The sequence below is a fragment of the Ciconia boyciana genome, chromosome 8, assembly GCF_034638445.1.
Source record: "Ciconia boyciana chromosome 8, ASM3463844v1, whole genome shotgun sequence".
Taxonomy (NCBI): domain Eukaryota; kingdom Metazoa; phylum Chordata; class Aves; order Ciconiiformes; family Ciconiidae; genus Ciconia; species Ciconia boyciana.
The window spans coordinates 62,351,530-62,371,529 of record NC_132941.1 but is presented as its reverse complement, the minus strand read 5'-3'; the positions used below and the strand labels follow the sequence as shown (position 1 = coordinate 62,371,529).

Sequence of the window (20,000 nt, the reverse complement as noted above, 5' to 3'; positions counted from 1 at the left end):
CTTTTTTTCTTTTTTTTCCCCCCCTTGCCGTTTGATAACATCGTGCTACCGCGCTGTAAAATGGGAAGACGTATTTGCTCTTACAACAATATTTTTAATGAGCTGCAAGCGACTTGTCCCGAAGTTAGTATTGCAAACAGAAAAGGCATCACTCTGTTTGTAGGCGACACAGCGAGCAGCGTATTTTGACTCCGAAACTCTGTTTATTTTTCATTTACGACCCATTGCCAGGGTTTTTATCCCAAACGAAAAGAAAACGCAGGATGATCTTTTCGCAAGGCTGCGTTTTATTTTGATTTCTTTGGCCCGAAGTCCTGCCCTCGGCGCTGTAAACACGTCGATTCGGGCCAATCTTCGGGAAGCGGAGAGCGATCCTATCTCGAAATACCCGCGCCGGGTGTATTAACACGAGTGACGGCTCCGGCCGTGGGGAGGGGGGGGACACCCTGGGGTGCCTTCGGGCAAGCCCTCTGCGGCGGCCCCCCGGAGAAAGGAGGGAGAAGGAGAAGGGCAGCACCGACCCCCGCCGGGAGGCGAAGCAGCCGGCGGGGGTAGAGGAAGGGGCGGCCAGAAGTTCAGGGGAACCCCCGCGGAGGCGGCCCCCGGGTGGGAAGGGACTCCCCCTCCCCACGCCCGCCCCTCCCGCCCGGCCCGGGGGGCTCCCTGGGGGCCTGGGAGCCCTCGCTCGGGGTTACCCAGCCGCGATGCCCCCGGCTGCGGCGGAGCTGGGCAAGGCCCCCCCCGTCGATCCGCTCCCCGGCGGAGGGGGCCTCCGGACACCCGCTCCCCGGGAGCCCCGGCGGGGCCGGCTCCGCGCCCGCCGCCCCCGCGCCCCGGCCGGCAGCCCCGGCCGAGCAGGGCGGCAGCGCCGCCAGACCAGGCTTGGTTTATTGGGTTATTTCTTTTTGTTTGTTTGTTTGTTTGTTTTTCTCCGAAGCCACACTTTCAAAAATGATAAGGAACGGGTTTTATTGATTTTTTTTTCCACCACAACATTAAGTTTATAACAATATAGGCTGTTTTAAAAATAGGACCGATCCCTAACAGAAAGCGAGAGGGCAGAGAGTACAACCGAAAGGGAGGGGGGGTGTGTTAAAATAAAATAAAGAAAAGAAACCAACCCAAACCCTTGGGAAGACAGCAAACAATTGTCAGACAACAGGTGAGCAGACACTAAGACAGAGAGAGACTAGAGGTGTCCAGTCCTCACTGGATTTCTGCCTATTAAAATCCACATACTCGATGGACTTTAGAAGAAAACTGTACATCATATCAAATAAATTAAAATTACCCTAAAGTTGATTGTCCTTCACTTAAAGCGCCCAGCTCACCGAATCTCCCTTGTTATTTATTCGCATAAGCCGGGCTGATGCTTATTCCCATGCCTTGCTCCTCTCTTCTCACTTCCCTTCGCTTTTAATTATTTTTTCTTTTATTTTGTACAACATGAACGAACGCAATTATACAATGCTAAAAACCCTTTCCTCACCATTCAAATAAAAGCAGTGCTTTAAGAATCGTCGTACAATATTGCACAGTTCAAAAGTACAATAATAATTAATAATAATAACCATCATCAGTATTACAAAAGAAAGCAAAAGGGTACAGATTTTTTTCCCCAAAATACCGGAATAACTCTACAAGGAAAAAAAACCAAACCAACCCAACAACTAGGAAAAGGAGAATTATAAACAAGAATTTAAAATATCTAAGTAAACGATAATAAATAAGGGTCACTCAAAGCGTGCGGGTGTGTTTCACCGGTCACTTTGAGGCTGTATTTCTTGCTCATTAGAAAGTCCCATGACAGAAACCGAAAGGTACGAAATATGGGAAAGCAAAGAGGCAAATGGGTACCGAGGTCTGCCTGAACGAAAAGCCGCGGTCGATGCAGTTTAAGTCACGACAGGATCAGGAGCCTGAACAATTTGGAGGCAGAAGGAGAGGTCCGAAAGGAACAGAAATGCAGCTTCCCGTTAGCGTTTGGCAAATCCCGAGGAGCGGCCTGGGGTCGTTCATTTTTTTTTTTTATTATTATCCTTTTTTTTTCTTTTGTTTTTTTACAAAAATAAAACTAAAGCCACAGAGACCATCGCGGTTTTCCTCCACGTTTACAAAAGGTGTGACAGCTCCAGGGTTCTCTACAAGTTCCCGCTTTCACTTTCCTTATCCTCCTCTCCCTCCCCCCATTTTTACTTTAGATTTTTTTTTCCCTAAATTTTCGCGACTTCCCTCCTAGCACCACCCGCCGAGGGGTCCCCTCCACCCCCGCACCCCTCTCCCCCCCCCCTCCCCGCTCCGCAGACGCCGGCCGGGTGAACGGCACGAGTGGCTGGAGTACTTACAAGCGGGCCGGCGACTTGCGCGCCTCTCCGCGCCCCTCCGCGCAGCGGCGGCGGCGGCGGGCGGGCTCAGACGGGCCGCAGGAGCGGCACGGAGGTGACCACGGGGTGGGAGTAGTAGACGGGGTGAGGGAAGGTGAGCAGGGGCTGGGTGCCGGGGGCTCCGCCGCCCCCCGCGCCCCCCTCCGCGCCCGAGTTCTCGTGGTAGAGGATGGGGACGCGGACGATGCGCTGCGCGGCGGCGTGGCTGAGGTTGGCGGCCTCCAGCTCGGCCGCCAGCTGCCTCTTCCACTTGTTGCGGCGATTTTGGAACCAAATCTTCACCTGGGTCTCTGTCAGGTGGAGGGAGGCGGCCAGGCCGGCCCGCTCCGAGCTGCTCAGGTAGCGCTTCATGTCGAAGGTGGACTCCAGCTGGAAGACCTGGCTGCGGCTGAACACCGTGCGCGTCTTCTTCTTGCGGCAGGGCTTCTTCTCCGGGCTCTCCTCCCGCTTCTTCCAGTCCTCGGCGCCTGCCTCCTTCTTCGCCTCCTCCGAGTCGCTCTCCTCCAGGACGATCTCGTCGGGGCTCTTGGAGTCCAGCTCCTTCGGCTCCCCCTCGGCCTTCAGCAGCGGCTCCGGGGAGTCCCGGTCGGTGCCCGAGGCGGGGGACGAGTCCCTCAGCAGGGACTTCTCCGCGGCTGGAGGGGAAGGGCGAGGGCGGGGGTGGGGGGGGTAAGGGACACAAAGAGACACCTTCACCGCCCGGCCCCCGCGTCCCGCCGGGGGAAGAGGGGCGAGCCGGCCGGGGCCCCGCGTCGCCCCGCCGCCAGCCTCCCCCCCGCCGCCCCCGGTCCCCGCCGCCGCCCCGCCGGGGAGGGAGGGAGGGGGGGGGGGGGGGAGCGGTACCTTCCGTGCGGGGCAGGTGGGCTCCGGCCGGCGTCAGGGCGTAGGGGTACCACCAGGTCTGGGCGCGCTCCAGGCAGTGGGCGCTCAGGGCGAAGCGCGGCGCCGGGATCTCGAAGCGGGGGAAGGCGAGGTCGCCCACCTGCGAGAGGGCGAAGCCGCCGCCGTCCGCCGCCGCCTTGCCCGAGGGGGCGAACAGCGGCCGCGGCTGCTTGGGGGGTGCCTTGGGGGGGTCGCCGTTGAGCAGGTTCTTGATGTAGAAGGACTCCTTGGGGGGCGGCGGCGGGGCGCTGGGCGGCTCCTGCCCGGTCTCCGGCATCCTCCGGCGCCCGCCCGGCTCCTGCCCGCCGCTGGCCCCGCAGCCCGCGCCCGGCGCGCAGCTGGCGGCTCCCGGCGGCGCGGGGGAGAGGCGCGGCGGGGCGGCGTGGGAGCGCGGCGGCGGGGCCGGCCGGGGCCCCCTCGCATGGGGGGGCGGCAGGGCGGGGGGCCGAGGGGACCCGCGCAGCCCGCGGCACCGAGGGGCTGCTGCGGGCAGGCGGAGAGCCGGGGTCGTCGCTGCCGCCGCCGCCTCCCGCCGCCGCTGCTGCTGCGTCAACCTGGCGCCGGATGCTAATGATGAAATCAAAATGTCATCCAAGTTAAACGCGGGGAGCACACGGCGATTGGGCACGCACAATGGCAAATGGGATTAGGCGGGGAGGCAGCCGGGAGGAGAAGGCTCCGCGCAGCCCCTGCCCGCAGCCGCCGCGGCCCCGGCACCCCCTGCGACGTGCTGCTGTGGCTGGAGGCTACGAGCGCCCGCCCGTTATTGGCTTTATATAGTCCAATTAGGCAGCAAATGAGGACGGGGCTATTAGCACAAAGGGATCCCGGCTCGGCTGAAGCACCACGGGAGCGGCGGGAGGCGAGTGGCACGGACCGCGCCGCTCCTGCCACAAAACCTCCCCTCGCCCCGCCGCGCCGCCTCCCCCCACCCCCCGGCCCCGCACCGCCGGTAACAAAAGCCGCCGGCGCCGGGGGGCAGCGGGCCGAGCCGCGCCGAGCCGGGCTACCGGGCCCCGGAGCCGGCGGCACCCCGCTCCGCCGCCCTGGGCCGCGCCGGGCTCTGCCTTGGGGCAGAAACGACTTTGCGGACGGTGGCGGGGCGGCAGGAGGGCTCTCCCCGGGCCGGGCCGGGCCGGGCCGCCTCCCCCCGCTCACGGAGCCCCTCCGCCTCCCGCCGCCGCTCCCACCGGCCGCGCAGGAGCGGGGCCGGCGGCACACGTCGAGCCCGTGGCGGCGGGGCGGCGGGGCGGGGGCGGCCATCTCCCGGCCGCGGCGGGGCTCCGGGGCACGGCCCAGCCCGCCGCCCGCCGCCCGCCGCCCACCGCCCGCCGCCGCTGCCGGGGCCCGGCCCCGCCGCCGGGCACAGGGCGCCCCCTGCCGGGCCGCGCCGCCCCCGCGGGAGCGCCCCGCGTCCCGGGGCCCCGCGTCCCGGGACGGGCGGGCACGGGGCTCCCGCCCGGGGCATCGCCAGCGGAGCATCGCGCCACGCCGCACGACAAATCCCGGGGAGGCGGCGGCGGGGCCGGGCCGGGCCGGGCCGGGCCGGGCGGCTCTGGCCCCTGAGGGCCGCGACGTGACCGCCGGTGTGGCTGTAGTTCCGCGTGGTGCCCGTGGGTACATCCACTCTGCCGGCGGCGGCTGGGCGGGCAGGTGCGGCTCCCGTTTGGGGCTGAATCGGTAACGTAGGTCGGCATCCTGAAGGGGAAAGGGAAAGGGAAAGGGAAAGGGGAGAGAGAAAAGAAAGAAGGAAACAAGGAAAGGAAGAAAGGAAGGAGGAAAGGAAGGAAGGAGGAAAGGAAGGAAGGAGGAAAAGAAGGAAGAAAAGAAGGAAGGAAGGAAGGACGGAGGAAAGAGAGAGAAGAGAGCATACCAGCCTCTCAATTCTGGCGTGCTTCTAAACACTTGAAATACACGTGAGCATGCACCGCCAAAATCTGTCCTGGCATACGCAGAGCTATAGACTCAGAAGTGTGCGCGTGTGCGTAGGGGGGCAACAACCTCTACATTTAAATGCTTTAATGCCCTGATCAAATATAACTGATTTCTCTTGCTATTCCCTTTTAAAGACACCCACCTGGCAATTTGAAATAAGACATCTTTTATCTGAATCAAACTTCTCCATGTTAATGCTTGCAACCTGTCCCCAGGAGTTCTGCTTCCCCCCGAACATTTGGGGTTATAAATCCAGGGAAAATTTACATAGACCCAATCATGGAATAGTTTTGGCTGCAACAGGCATGATATTTCATATACCTTCAGTGTACGTGACTTCTTTCAGAGCACCGTCTCTTATGTGACCATTTCTAAACTGTTATCTTCGTTGCGAGGAGCAGTAGGAGTTTACAGAAATATTCTGCTCTTGTTAACAACTGTTTCACTTAAAGGCATCAGGCAAAATAAAGCTCATTGGGAATTTTTCAAAGAAATGCTATTTCAGTGGAAATATTCCTCAACTCTGGGGTAAAACATATAGAAAAAATGAGAGACAGAAAATAGTTCTATACAGAAAACAGCCTATAGTCACCTAACCAGGGCTCTCGCCTATCCTCCGAGGACCTGGGCTAAAGCTCTATTTTATCTGTTTGCAGCTCTTACATGAAAAACCAAGGCTGCGAGTTCTTATAGAAGACCCCAGTGCAGTTCTCCATCGCAGTGAAGACCTTGATTTAGATATGAGTCACCAAAATCATTCTGTATTGAAACTTCCACCCTTTTCCGTCCATCTTTCACTGCTTTGGTAACCATGAGGTCCTAATCCCTCGTGAGTCCCTTAGGGTAAACAACCACGCATAGCAGAAAGCCAAGCAGCGATGAAAAACCAAGCCAGCCTCTAAAGATATTAAAAGATGTTTCCACTTTGCAATTCTTCATTACAAAAAAAAAGGCAAGCAGTGTTCTAAGAGCGCCTTTCTACATCCTTGTCATCTGTGGCCCACAGGTTTCTCACATATTTATGTATTTTATTTATGCCCCCCCCCAGCAATATCTGGACATTAAAGACTGGTATAGACCATCCCCCCCATGCCCAGTGGTGATGGAGCGGAGCGAATTTTGCTGCAGTCTTTCTTTTATTTCTGTTTCTAGCCTTGCACTCCTACCATTCCATTGTAAACAGATAATTATTATTTCATTAGTGTTCCAATTCAGAATTAATTGGCTAATTTACACATGGATCAATTGTATAAATGTGATGTTTGTGATAGGTGCTTGATATGATTTAAAGTAATTGTTTATTTTCAGGTTTTGGCTTGCATTGTACTGCAAAGTGATTTATCTCCTTATTTATCCTGTCTCAGCGCTGCCTCTTCTTTTTCATTATTTTTCTAAAGAGCCACACTCTTGCTAAGCCAAAGTATGAATCTGTGCTGTATGATTCTGTGGGGCCACACTTATATTAGCTCCAAAATGCCCTACCTTACAGTGTGCTGGTTTTATATGCTCACAGAGCTCCGTGCTAACAGCCCTGTTTGCCTGGCAGAAGTTACCCGCTGCAGCCTGCAATCACTGTAGTTCACACAGATTCTTGTGCCATCCTTATAGCTGTTGTCCCTGAGTGTCTCCCGCTGTAACCGCAGGTGACAAACATCTGTCACTTTGGGCTCAGTTTCCTCTTTTCCATCCCGAGGGGGATGAGGAAAGTGCAGTGCTTAGTTTCCTTGCTCCTTTGTTTGTCCAACTGGGAGCACTGCCGGCAGCCCAGCCGTGGGAGGACTGCAGCCAGGACTTGCAGGGCAGAAGCAACGAGGTTTGCATCTGCTTCCGCTCTGACAGAAGGTTTCTGACAGTGGCAGGACCTCCTCCTGCACAGCCTGCCATGTCTTTGCAGAAGGTGGCACTGGCTGGCCAGAAGTCTCTCCCTAGACCAGCCCTGTGCTTTCCTGTAGAGGTTTGCAGCATTTGGCCTCACGGCAATTGTAGGGAAACAGTAATCCATCAAGACACTACTTGATTTCATGGCTAACTTTAAACGGTTTCTTCCACAGGGAAGTGCTGAAGTACCTCCTTGCATCAGGGTTTAGATGTTCAGAGGGAGAAGGAAGAAGGGATGAGAACACAGTTAGCAGCTTGCCCCGCGCAGAAACACTCCTCTCCCAGGCAATCAAAATGAATTCTTCCACCATCGGATTTTAGAGCTGCTGTTATGCTGCTCCAGGCAGCTAAAAAACAATTTTGTGAATGCCAAAGATTAATCACTGTAGAGTTTGAGCCACTGTCAATGGCTTTCCCCTTCCTACTGCACATCGTTACATATTATCAGGGCCTTTCTAAAATCTGAATTATTCAGAAACATTGCATTTCTCAATCATTCTTTCAACTGTTTATTCTGAAATGCATGACTGGAAACAGAGGTTACCCAGAAAAGGGATGCTACTTTCTCATCAAAAGGAACGTCTGTTGCAGGATGTATTTGATAAGGAAGTTTTATTCAAGACTAGAAAAACTACAAGCGAGTTACGCTTTGTAACCTAACTCAGGTTTCACTTGGTTGAGTGTACCAGGCTGTATGTGATGTGTGTGGGTTAGGAGGTATTTTGGAACAGTTAAAGTTGTTCCCTTATTATGCCTTACAACAGCATTTTTGTACCTTTAAATGGAAAGCTTTGTAAGTCTCTGTTTTTCAGCAGCTTCATGGCAAGCTGAGAGTCTTTCCTGACAAGTAACAGAACCTTATAGCACTGCAAGAAAGCAGGTTGTTTAATTTATGAGACTTTTATTTCTGAGGTCCATCACAGTTCTGTGTCTGACTCACAAAGATATCATTTTTACAGGAAAGAGGAAAAATTTCTAGGTTGCGATGTTTTTGTGAAACAAGTTCTGTTGCAAGCTTCCATGTAATTTGGAATAAATCCACAGGGACAGAACTGATGGGGAAAAGATGTGGTCTAAGTACAGTCTTCATCTCATACAGCACTACACACATGCTCTATATAAGGTGATACAATGCTCCGAAGTCATCACAAACTCGTACAATGTACCCTTTGCTTTTGTCATTGAGACCTGCCCACCAGTCTAATTTCTAGGAAGCCTAATCATTTTTGTGTTGATATTAGTCATGTGTGCACAATTTATCACTTTCACAAGCGAACTCACAGAATAGAGGTCAGCTAAATATACTGGAGGAAATCTCCTGTGAAAAGTGTCACTGGAGGATTTCACGGCAGAGCATGTGCTGTCCAAATGTAAGCTTTACTGTAATTCATCTTACCTGTTTCAAAATACGACAGGACAGAAACACCCAAAGAACAACAGATAGATGGTAGCTTTGCAGCTTGTGGTTCTAAGTCTGAAGACTGGTGCTTATACGCCAAGCCATAAACTCTGAGCTATCATGTCAAACGTAAAAAAACCTAAAATAAGCTGTGTAAACATCAGCACTGGTGAAATCCTAAACAAGCAGATCTCTTTGTGGCCACAAATAACTTATTTATGAAAATCCATGACTGTCCTGGAACCACACCTGAAAAGCGCTGAGTATTTTCAGCTCCTACAGAAATAAAAAAATGCTGCAAAGCTGTATGGTGAATGTTTTACTGGCCTGTCTAGAAAAGAGGTGTTATAATCCACACTCAGCCTTCAGACCTCAGATCCAAATTATCCATTTGCAGTGAGGCAACAGAGAGCAGAGTAGATCCAATGTTTGTGTGCACAGCAGCTAGACAACGTGCAGTTTTAGGAGTTCTTAAATAATCATTGATTTCAAAAGTGTTACAGCCCATTGACTCAAAAATCAGATGCTTATAAAGATTCTCGTGTTCATATCAGAGATCCTTGGCAATTGTACAAGAGTTGTGCTGAATGTACATACTGAACGTGAGCTATATTTTGAATTTTATTATAAGATCCCGAGATCATCCTAATTTCCCTGAGAACTTTTGTTATAAATGGCATGACAATCTGAACCAGCTTGTTCTGAGTCAGCAGATTCCCAAAATAGCTTGTGGTTTTGCAAAATAAATTAATGATGGGGCCATTTTGTGCTTCCGCAAGAGCTTCTATGTCAAGACCTCAGTGTGCTTTGCACTTAATGACTCTGTCTTGCCTGTCAGTCCGCAGGGAAGGCTACTCCTCAGGCAAGCTCAATGTTTCAGGAATCCCAGGAAGCCCAAGTGATGTGCACACCACAGGAGGCTCCTTCTACCTCTTTTGGCTGGGGCATCAACAGGACACCTTGTCTTCAGATATGCAGACAGCTCAGGTACTCACCTCACTCCCATGGTGCACAGACTCTGCAAAACAGAACAGAGAAAAGAAGGTTTCTGGGCTTCCTTCCACATCACGTTTCTGTATATTCCAGGGAAAAACTTATCCTAGATAACAAAGTTTCTTATTTCCTCTCTATATTATTATAAGTGCTCAAACCCACATTACAAAGATAAAGCATCAGAGGCCAAGAAATGATTGCACTAGGGTAAGAGTTCTTTCCTCCAAAGCCAAATTCCAAACCATCCTTCTTCGGGTCACAGCTTTACATTTATGTAGCATACATTGCTTCTTTTTTACATGGTTGAAAAATTAGAAATCTATTAGAAAGGCAAGCATTACACAGAAAATATTTTAAATATATTTTAATTAAACATTAGCAATACATATCAGAAATTCATTAGTAATAAATGATTAAAGCAATGCTGGTGGAGAGCAGTAGAAGTACTGAATCTATTGCTGTGCAAAACCTCCAATGCACAGACACCTACTCAGCTTCATCACATCATCAGCATCATAGCCATCATAGTTACACCACTGTTTTGCGCATAACAGGAGATTGTCCTTGATGTGAAGCCACAGGGACCCGACCAGTTCAGCCTTGCAGTCCAGAATGGTGGTTTGAAACTCCTTCCTCATATAGGGATATGAGAAGCAACCGTGAAGCACTAACAAAGCTAGCTAGGAACCAAGGATGACTTTTCACTTTATTTTGCATTAGGTAGATTTTTGGCTCATCATTAAGGATCCATGAATAATATCAGACAAAACAATGAAAGGAGACTGTACAACCAAACATCTTGTTCAAGGTGGCAGATAGGGCAAATAATAATAATATTAGGCATGACAGAAAGCGGAACAATTTCAGCTCGGCACATGCATGAAATGTATAGGTACCTAAATACCTTTGAGTATCTACAAAGCAATAGAATTGACAAAATAATAATGCTAACATATTAAACAAAGAGTAGCTGTTTCTCCTCAGCAGCCTGATGTGTATTCTTACCATGTGTCGTCATTCCCAGAGTGTGAGATCTAAGTTACTTGTGTAATGCTGTCATTAAAAAAAACCAAAAAACTTCTAATATATTTCTATTTTCTCTACATTACTGTTGCCTCCAATATTCCAGTCAGGAAAATTGTATACAGTACACGTCATGCTGCCATGAGAAGTTTGTTATGCATTGCTGTGCTTGAGAGCTGCAATGGAGTGAAGAATAGAGGATACGCTAAAAGTCTCTAGGGCAAATGTGCAGATGAAACCTCTGCTTTTTGTTTGTTTGTTTGTTTGTTTATTGGCAGCAAGGGTTGGTATGAATGAGAGGATAAGGCACTGCCTCTGTAGTGAGAGATTCTGATTTTATTCTGTTCCAGGGACTACGCTTGTAAAGCACTGAAGCTGATCAGAGATTGCAGAACACTGATCAGAATTTCCAGATGTCCTTGATAATGCCCCTCACCTTCATAACCAAGCTCTGAAGTGGTAATATATTGATCGGAATGCTTCGCAGCAGTATGACACACAGAGGATTATTGATAAGCCGCTCTGAAATTTTCAGGTGACAAACAAGGGCGGGGAGAGGCGATTAAAACAGGAACACAAAGCTGCCACGATAACCTTCGCGTGGGAGACTTGGGCTATGTATGATATTCTTACTAAAATGTTCCGCTTTTGTCTGGGAAGACATTCCCATCTTAATTTGTGGAGAATTATTGCTATTATTAATATACTAGCAGTACTAATACTAAAACTAAAACTAATACAATAACAAATAGGTGTACCACCAGTCCTGGTTTCATCTGGGATAGAGCTAATTTTCTTTCTAGGAGCTGGTATAGTGCTGTGTTTTGGATTTAGTATGAGAATAATGTTGATACCACCCTGATGTTTCAGTTGTCGCTAAGTAGCGCTTACACTAGTCAAGGACTTTTCAACTTGCCCTGCTCTGCCAGCTGCACAAGAAGCCGGGAGGGGGCACAGCCAAACTGGCCAAAGGGATTGTCCTTGCCATATGACGTCATGCTCAGTATATAAGCTGGGGGGAGTTGTCCAGGGGGCAGGAATTGCTGCTCGGAGATGGGCTGGGCGTCGTTTGGGAGGTGGTGAGCGGTTGCATCACTTTTTTTTCCCCTGGGTTTTGTTCCTCTCTCTCTCTCATTGTTTTCCTTTGCATTACAATTTATTATTATCTTTTTGTTGTCGTTCCAATTAAAAGGTTCTTATCTCAACCCACGAGTTTTCTGACTTTTGCTCTTCCGATTCTCTCCCCCATCCCACGGCGGGGGGGAGAGTGAGCGAGCGGCTGGGTGGGGCTTACTTGCCGACCGGGTCTAAACCACCCCACCACCACACGCTTCCCCACGCGTACCGCTCGCCCACGCCGCCCGAGGCGCGGCCCCGCCTCAGCACCACGGACAGCGCCGGGACCCGCGGGGCGGGCGGTGCGCGGCCGGTGCGCGGGCGGTGCGCGGGGCGGTGCGCGGGCACGGAGGCGTGCGGAGCGCCCTCCCGCTGGCCTGGGGGCCGTGGGTGCCATCCTGCACCCCCTGCGCTCCGGGCGTCCCCGGGAGACGCTGCTGCGAGCCGGCTGCAGGGCCAGAGCTCCCAGGCGCTCGCGGGGGTGCGTGAGAGAGGGCTTGGGTGCTCAGCTGCTGTCATCCGCGGGGCAAAAAGACGAATTAGAGACTTACTGCTATTGTAAAAGCTCCCGAACAACAAAATAATCAACCGTATGTAAATCCTGAGATTACAAGCTAAAACCGGGACCCTTTGTCTGCTGTGCCCTGAGCTTTCACAGGCAAATTCAAGAGAATTACATCTTGGCTTATTTTAATATCAAAGCATTTTATAAGAAGACATGGAAGTCGTTGCCCTTTCCAATAGTGTTGGCGCATTGCCGTGTTTATTCTTCAGCTGGTATTTTTCGTACTTCTTAGAGATACATCAAAGTTTATGCCGTATGTGTAACTTGGAGGAGATGGAAAAGACATTGACAATATTAATTGTTTCATAAATAGCGTCAGATGGGATATGCTTTTTATATCCTTGGTTTAAACCTTGTTATTGAAAAACCAATACCCTGCCATTTGTTTATACTTCTCTTGGCATACAAGGCAGATATATTAGAGTGAATGAAGCTAATAAAAGGCTACAGGCAGCATTTTCCACACTCAACTTTTAGGCATGGCCTCTTTTTCAAAAGAAAACTGCCTTTTATTTCGGAACATTATAACCATCTGTCTGTAAAAATGTAGGAAGAACCAGAAATTACAAAGGACCAAATAGAAAGGACCCTTTTCTTTTAGGTGAGTACTTCTTCACACAAGCAGTTCCACCGACTCCATAGACCTGCTTACGCGAGTAACTGCTGATGCAGAGGGATGAAGGGCTCCACCAGCCAGCCCAGCAGTGTGTGGGTCTCTGAGGCAAAGCTGTCTCACAGACAAAGGCTCAGCATGAAAAATACCTCTTTCCTGCACTGGTCTTATCTGGATCCAAGAAGTTAGTTGCAGAGCAAGTGGTCCTGAGCGTGGAAAGCGGAGCCGCAAGCTCTCCCAAAGGCAGTGCATGACTGCTAGTTTCAGACAAGGAAAATGGTCTGCAAATTAAGTACTGGAGATCTTGCAAGTTTTCCATCCAACCAACGGTCAAAGAAATTATTGAGAAATCTGTTTGCATTGCAAACATTCTACTCCTTGCAGTCCTTTTATTTCTTTTACTCAGCATTTTAGCCCCTGCAGGAAGGAACAAGGAGGTAGATTATGGTGCATTTACCTCTGTTGTCATTTTAAAAAATATTTTTATCACGTTCTATGCAGTGTCACATGCAAAAGAAATACAACGCTTGCACATCTTTTAAACAAGAGTTTCAATGCTATCATGTTCTGCTAAATTAATGTTACAGTGTTAGGAAGATATATAGTGTAGCAGAAACTGAGGCCAAGCAAAGAAGGAAGGAAGAAAATGAGATCTCACCATTCAATATTCCTGGAAATTTCATAGAAATTTGTGAAAATATGCTATGCATATTTTTTCATCGCATGAAACGGCTCCACTGCAGTCTTGAGTTGCTGCTGCAGGACACCAAGAGCAAAAGTAATCCTTAAAACATTTGCCATAGGTGCTCCCAGGGTTTTACCTCGCTCCATGCACAGGGAATGTGAAGCCTGACGTCCTGGTTTTCAAAGCAGCTCTGCATGGATCATCTCCTACAACTTCAGGAAGTTTCTGTGCAGATACAAAGGTCTGCCTCTGTGGTAGAGGCATAAAATTCATTACCAGAGGGAGCACCAAGGCATAGTCCTTTCTCTATTTCATTTTAGCTCCAGAGTGGAGGAGGCTTTTGCTCAGCAGCCATATTTATTCCATACATATTTGTTGCTCGGTCTACACTAAATCAGGAGTATCTGACTTCTTCAGCATCTCTCTGAAGGTTTTTAAGAAGGTTTTTAAGGACATGTTGCAGAAAAGTAGAAACTAGCTGAAGAACACAGAGGAAGAAAAGCTATAGCCAGGGGCACTGGTGGAGGCCCGTGTGGCAGCAGACGTCAAAGCCAAGCAGAGTCCAGACTTTTTATTTGCCTCCCAGGCAGCACACCCAGGGAGAGTCTCTGCACACCCAGACTTCAGGGGTACCTGGAGTGGACTGTCAGTCACCTGCGTGCACGAAGAAAGCAGTAAGAATAAACACTGGCTGGAAGGTGCTTTCACTCATTGCCAACTGCTTATTGTAGTTTAGCCTTATGATGCATGTAGGAGTCGTACTTGGGACAAGATGAAACAGGTCACCTTGATTTCAGGGGCTGGAGTAGATGTTCTCCACCCTAAATCTTTCTGTGATCAGCAGGAACTGATCAGACAGAGGGAAGAGCATTTGGGCCACCCAAGAAATAGTACATATTAAAGAGCCGTGCTTCACTGCAATTTCAGTCCCAGGAGTGCCACAAGAAGCAATGCTCAAAGCACAGCCTTTTCCACTTGCTCTGAAAGGCCTACACAGAAATCAAGGGAGAATTTCTCTTCATCAGTGCAAAAGCAAATGTGATAACTGGCAGTCTCCATGTAAAAGTATTTACCTTAGTCACAGTAATCTCGCCATTAGACTCTAATTTCTAGCTCCAGAGAACAAAGCGCATGCCGTCCACGGTAGCAAGGCTGACACAGCAATACGCTTTTGCCACTCACGTCTGTTGAGCTAATCTGAAAGTCCACAACCAAATCCCATTTCCAGCAACGCGCGTGCTTGCCTTTCTCCTCAACCTGCCAATTCTAATGACTCACAATTAAATAAAAGCCTTCCTCATGCTCCGGGTCTCCCTGCCCATCCTCCCTCCAAGGCTACGCCTTTAATTTTGCCCTATCACATTCCCATGGCAGCAGACTGTTATGGCAGGCAGCAGGATTATGACTCATCATGTACTGTGGGAAGTGATGATGATCCAAAAAGCAAACGGAGGTGGGCAGTGAAGGAGAAATCACTTATGCAAATAGAAATATTTTCAATAATGATCAACAGCGTGAGAAAGAATATAGGAAAAATTACATTAGGCAGAGGAGCTTCATTTTTAAAATGTTCCCTAAGTGCTAGAAATCTTCCCATCTTCATTTTTCCCTTTAAACTCTGTCATTTGTACAGCCTATTAACCTTTAACTTTATGACTATCCTAACGTGAAATACTGGCAGCATTTAAGTCTGAGAATACTAGAGACCTACCTTCCTGGTTGGCAACAGAGGTGAAGCACTTTCTTTTAAATCAGTCATTTTTAATATCAGTCATATACACACAGCATCAGAGACGCTATTTTTAGATTCACGTGCTGGCGTTGCTTATAATAAATGGTCTACAGACTCCAGTTATCTTTCCTCAGAGGTCTTAAAGTTTCCTTCTTGCCTGGCCTCTCCCAGTTCATCACCCTAATTGTTGTCTTCAATTCTGCTCAAAAGTAAAAGAGCAAATCAAATTAAATCGCTTCCTTCAAACTCCCTCTTTCCTGTTCTTGAAAAGACAATGTAAAATGAATTATTTGTGTTTACAAGAGCTGCTGGGGAGTCGAGCCGAGGCTGGGACTTCATTGTCTGAAGCACCAAACCACTGTTACTCCGGCCATTTCTGCCCTGAAGACCTGGCAGTCGAGATGGGGCAGGGAGACGATGGGTGATTAAGTGACTTCCAAAAGGTGGTCAAGACGAAGTGGCTCATCTGGATGGCGTGTGCTGGGGCCGTATCGATTACACCTGTGGCAGGGGATGTAAGCGGTTTAACGCGGAGCTTGTGTGGTTTTAATTGTTATCATTATTTCAAACAATAAGAGTGACAAGGGCTGCTCAGACCTGAGGACAGGAACTTCTGTTGTTTATATCTAAATCTCAGCAATTAAATAGCGCTGGGGATGACAGGGGATGCTCTGCTGGGAAGCTCCCGGACGGCTGCCCCTCTGTCAGTGAGTGCTGTCCTCCAGGGCTGGGCATGGCCATGGGGCATCGCCGTGGCCTGGGCGAGCTTCTAAAAAGAGGTCTCAGTTGGAAAGAGCAGCCAAAGCCATTACACCGACAGCTGAGAAAACGCTGCCTCAGAGCTGAACCGCCAGAATTTATTTACACAAAGTCTTCCCCTTTTCCCTTGCTCTTTCAGACTTGGAAAAGCTTCGAAAAGCTCAGCGGGGAGTCCTGAAACAACACTTAAAAGCGAGTTTGCCAGGCAGGAGCCCACACTACTCTCCTTAATCAGAAAATATCCAGCCCCTAGGAGCAAGATGGGGACTGTGGTGGCCCCAGCTGCCCGGCCCTGCCCTGCTGGGTGCCTTGGGTGTGGGGGAAGCCCATGGCTGCACAAACGTCCCTCTCTGTCAGCTCTGACGTACAACGCTCCCTTCTTAAGTGAAGGACACGAGCAAGGGACTTGGAGCATTCCTAGTGCCGGTGGATTTCAGCTGCACCGAAGGTTTGGACCTGGAGGTTTTACTCTGATGCAAACTCTTTTCTGAGCTTTCACTCCTAAGAAAGGCAAGCTAGAAAAACGAATCTCTGAGGGGGTCTTCTGCTCTCAGGACCGTTCTGAACCTGAAAAAGGTCTGGCTTCTTCCCCGCTTACATCTGCCCCAGAACTGAAATGGCAGGCTCACTTTTGGGTAGAAGCGAGCAGCCATCAGCCCAGGCTGAGCAGGGGTTTTGGCAGGCTTTCTTGGCCACGGACTAAATTCAAGCAAGGAAAATAAATATGCGGGACATTTTAGGATTTGAGTAAGGACCGGTCAAAGGAGGAAATGCAGAGTTAAGCTTGCTCTTGCATCCTGCTTGTACCCTGTCTTACACAGTGCTCCAGCCTGTCCCTTCTACTCACATGAAAGGATTTATAAGGTGGTAGAGGAAGCAGACAGCATTTATGTCGGTGTCTACAGACATGTCTAGACGTGGCAACAGATTCCATCCAAGACATCTGTGAGATGGAGCCCAGCATGCTGCACCAGCAGGCCGCGTGGTGCAGGGATTTCCCTGGGTGACGGCTCAGGTCCCCGCAGGGACAGCTGGCACATGCCACTGCACTCAGCACCGCACGTGGCTCTGCTCTCGGAGCCCACGCCACCTCCTGCTCTCACAGGGCCGGAGGAAGGTCCCCAAAACTTCAGCGGGATTTAGCCATCTCGTCATGGAGCTGTTTTTCTAAACTCCAGCTGGGTTTAGAAACACATTTAATTTAGGCGCGCTCTTGGGCCCTATTGATTTTAATGTAACAATCATATGTTTAAAACTTAGCATGTGTTTAATTGCTCCGGTGAATAACAGCAGACTGTTGCCGGTGCTTACACGCCTTGCTGACCCAGTGCCTGGGAGAGCAACGCTGCACCAGCCCCACAGCAAGGGAATCAAGGGGACGGCATTTGTCCCAAACCTGAACTCAGATGATCCCAAATTCTGGCTTTTATTTTGGAAGTAGATATAGTTTCCTGAAAGGAAGGGAAGTACCAATGAATTTGGAAGGGAAACTATGTAAAGCTTCTTGTTCGTTTAGCTCCTACTCTCAGTTATTTCATTTTTGGCATTTACCTAAAGTTTTCATCTTTCCAAGTCTTGTTTTATGGTTAGTATAAGGCCAGCCTGAAAGATAATATATTGTGACTGTTATATTATTTATTTCAAAGCCAAGTTATTGATTATTGCACGCTGAAAATGACAAATGGTATCTGAGAAAGGCACGGTCAGCGAGTTCTATTAAAGAAATGATAGTATTGCTCATGGATTGTTAAAAGGTTCAGTTTAGGTACTTTATAGGTTTATATCCATCACTATTTAATGATGAAATGATGAAAAATATGAGTCACGGGAACAATTTCTTTCTGTTGCAGTTTTACATTTAAGCAGTTAGCAAAATAAAAGAATTTTTCGTGCTAAGAGTTTACGCACCCCGATCTTGTAGCACATAATCTAGTAATGAGCTTGGTTGTTTTAAAGGCGATGATTTAATACAGGTAACTGTTGTGCACCTGGAACACACTGGAGTGGGTCGGATCCTTCCTCTGCGGTGCTGGTACGTACACGCTGGTGGTGGGACGTCGTCAGGCAGGCAGGTGGGGTGTGCGGGCGTGCATCGCGTTACACACCCCACCAAGGCACCCCACCCGGCACCGGGCACTCGGAGGAGCCCCGCTGACTCCCCAGAGCTGCACGTCGGGGCCGAAGCACAGGGAAATTTCCCTGACAGCACATTCCCACCAGGCAGGTCAGAGCAGTATGGGGACAGGGTCACCCTCAAAGAGCAAACAGATATTAGTGAGTGGGAACCCATCCCAGGGCAGTCCTGGTGTCCCTGGTTCCCTTTTCCGCAGAAGCCAGAGTGGGATTTGGCCTATTTTCCCCATACTTAACCCCACAGGCACGAGCTGGAAGCCCAGCAAGCATTTTTTTGTGTTTGTCACAGGTATGAAAGGCTCTCTTTTCACTCTTATTCTCTTAGAGCCATCTGTTCAAAACACTTTCAAAATGACGGCAATTAGAGATAAGAGCTAATAACGCTCCAACCTGCACGCTGAGAAATGCCATTTAATCACTATTGGCTTGGCTGGCAAATAAGGAGCAGCATCCTACTGGACAAGGGTGATAAAGCTCCCATGCCGGCTCAAATGAAGAGCCCAGCTGCAGTGTTTGCCACCGTGAATTGTAGCTGCAAGACCTGGAATCTGGCCTAAAGAGCTGATATAAATCCAGCAAAATAAATCTTTCGCTACTGCCTGTGGTTTCACGCTGCCTTAACTCAACTCTTTTACCTAATCTCTGACCTTCCTTTGTAATTTTTCATATTTCCCAGGTAAAACTCAGGGTGCTCATTAGTGGGAGGCTGTGCCAAGAGCACCGGGGAGTTCACGCTTTCTCCCGAGGGAGATAAACTGGGCTGTGCTAGGGCGTGCTGGTGGGAAACCTCTGGCAAGCCCGGCGATGCTCTGCACTTAATTTCACAGTGGCAGGAGCATCACTCTATTTTCTTCTCGTGTATTTTGCGACAAAAACGAACGCCGTGAAATCGCACCCAGAAAGCACAAGGAGGGGTGGAAGGTGCTCTCCCACCCACAGCTGTGGGGAAGCTTCCCGGCCCCGGAGCAGCTGCAGTGCTGGGCTGGGGCGAGCGGCCGTGCTCCCCGGCAGATGCAGCGGGGCAGGGTCCAGGCACAACGGCCCGTCCCAAAATGACCATTCGGGTGCATGCCTGTAAATCAAAAGATGCCAACAACTGACGGGGAAGAGTTTTTTAATTCCAAAACAAGTCTCCCCCTCAGCTGACAATCTTACCTACCAGGTTTAATCTTAGAGCAAATATTTTGTCTTCAACTGATAAACCTTTCAAAACCAGGAATTAATAACAGAAGCGGTGACTCCACCTAAATTACAGAGTTTATGCAAACTTTAAGAGCAACGCTAACATCTTGCAGCCAGCGCCAATAAAAAAGAAAGCAACCGCCACTTTTAGTCAGCGTGTTGTGACACAATATTTGCAGTCTCTGAGCAGGCGGAAAAACAAAATGTTTCCACCTGCCAATTTTATCCTTCTCTATTTGGCAAACATATTTTGCGATGATGTATAGAAAACACTGGGATCGGGGCAAGGCGGGGGCCGGGCTGGAGAGCAGCAGATGTCTGCTCCGAGGCGCCCGTAACTGTACCCTTGGCAAGGACTTTGTGCCGAGGTCCTGAAACACACCTTACACATTTTATGCATTTTGCCCTCAGTTTTCAGTTGTCCACACCTGCCCATGGAGGCCACGAGGCTGCCTGCTCTTTGTCCACACGTGCCAAGACGCTGCCCGCTGCTCCCATTCACAGGCACCTCTGCGGCGAAAGTCCTGGCTCATCATAAGCCTTCCTTCCTGCTTCATAATCAACACATCATGAGGAACGCCGCCAGAACGGTCCATTTGGGTTTTGGATGGATTTCAAACTGTTCACCCTCTAAGTGGCTCTTGGAAACAGACTTCCTCCTGCGGCGCACGTGGAGCAGCATTCCCCACCCGCCGTTGAGGTATTCACCTGTAAGGGGACA

General features: G+C 49.8%; 1 protein-coding gene across 2 annotated transcripts; it reads right to left on the bottom strand.

Moving 5' to 3' along the window:
• Window positions 1–1,039: 1,039 nt before the first annotated feature.
• Window positions 1,040–3,544, bottom strand: HMX3 (H6 family homeobox 3). Of its 2 annotated transcripts, XR_012043823.1 has the most exons (3): window positions 3,228–3,544; window positions 2,346–3,019; window positions 1,040–2,005 (listed from the first exon to the last, which is right to left on the bottom strand). XR_012043823.1 is itself a non-coding variant. In XM_072870457.1 (2 exons), the coding sequence occupies exons 1-2, from the start codon at window positions 3,541–3,543 to the stop codon at window positions 2,412–2,414; spliced, it is 924 nt and encodes a 307-aa protein (XP_072726558.1). In that variant the 5' UTR covers window position 3,544; the 3' UTR covers window positions 2,313–2,411. The 2 variants fall into 2 exon arrangements, 1 of the variants encoding a protein (XP_072726558.1); XM_072870457.1 differs by lacking the exon at window positions 1,040–2,005 and having other exon boundaries at window positions 2,313–3,019.
• Window positions 3,545–20,000: the final 16,456 nt, after the last annotated feature.

What these genes read in the sequence shown, in the direction of transcription:
- HMX3 (XM_072870457.1), bottom strand. Translation starts at nt 3,543, where the DNA reads ATGCCGGAGACCGGGCAGGAGCCGCCCAGCGCCCCGCCGCCGCCCCCC. An exon ending in CCACCTGCCCCGCACGGAAG is followed by an intron (nt 3,020 to 3,227) that starts GTACCGCTCCCC and finishes CTTCCCCTCCAG; the next exon opens with CCGCGGAGAAGTCCCTGCTG.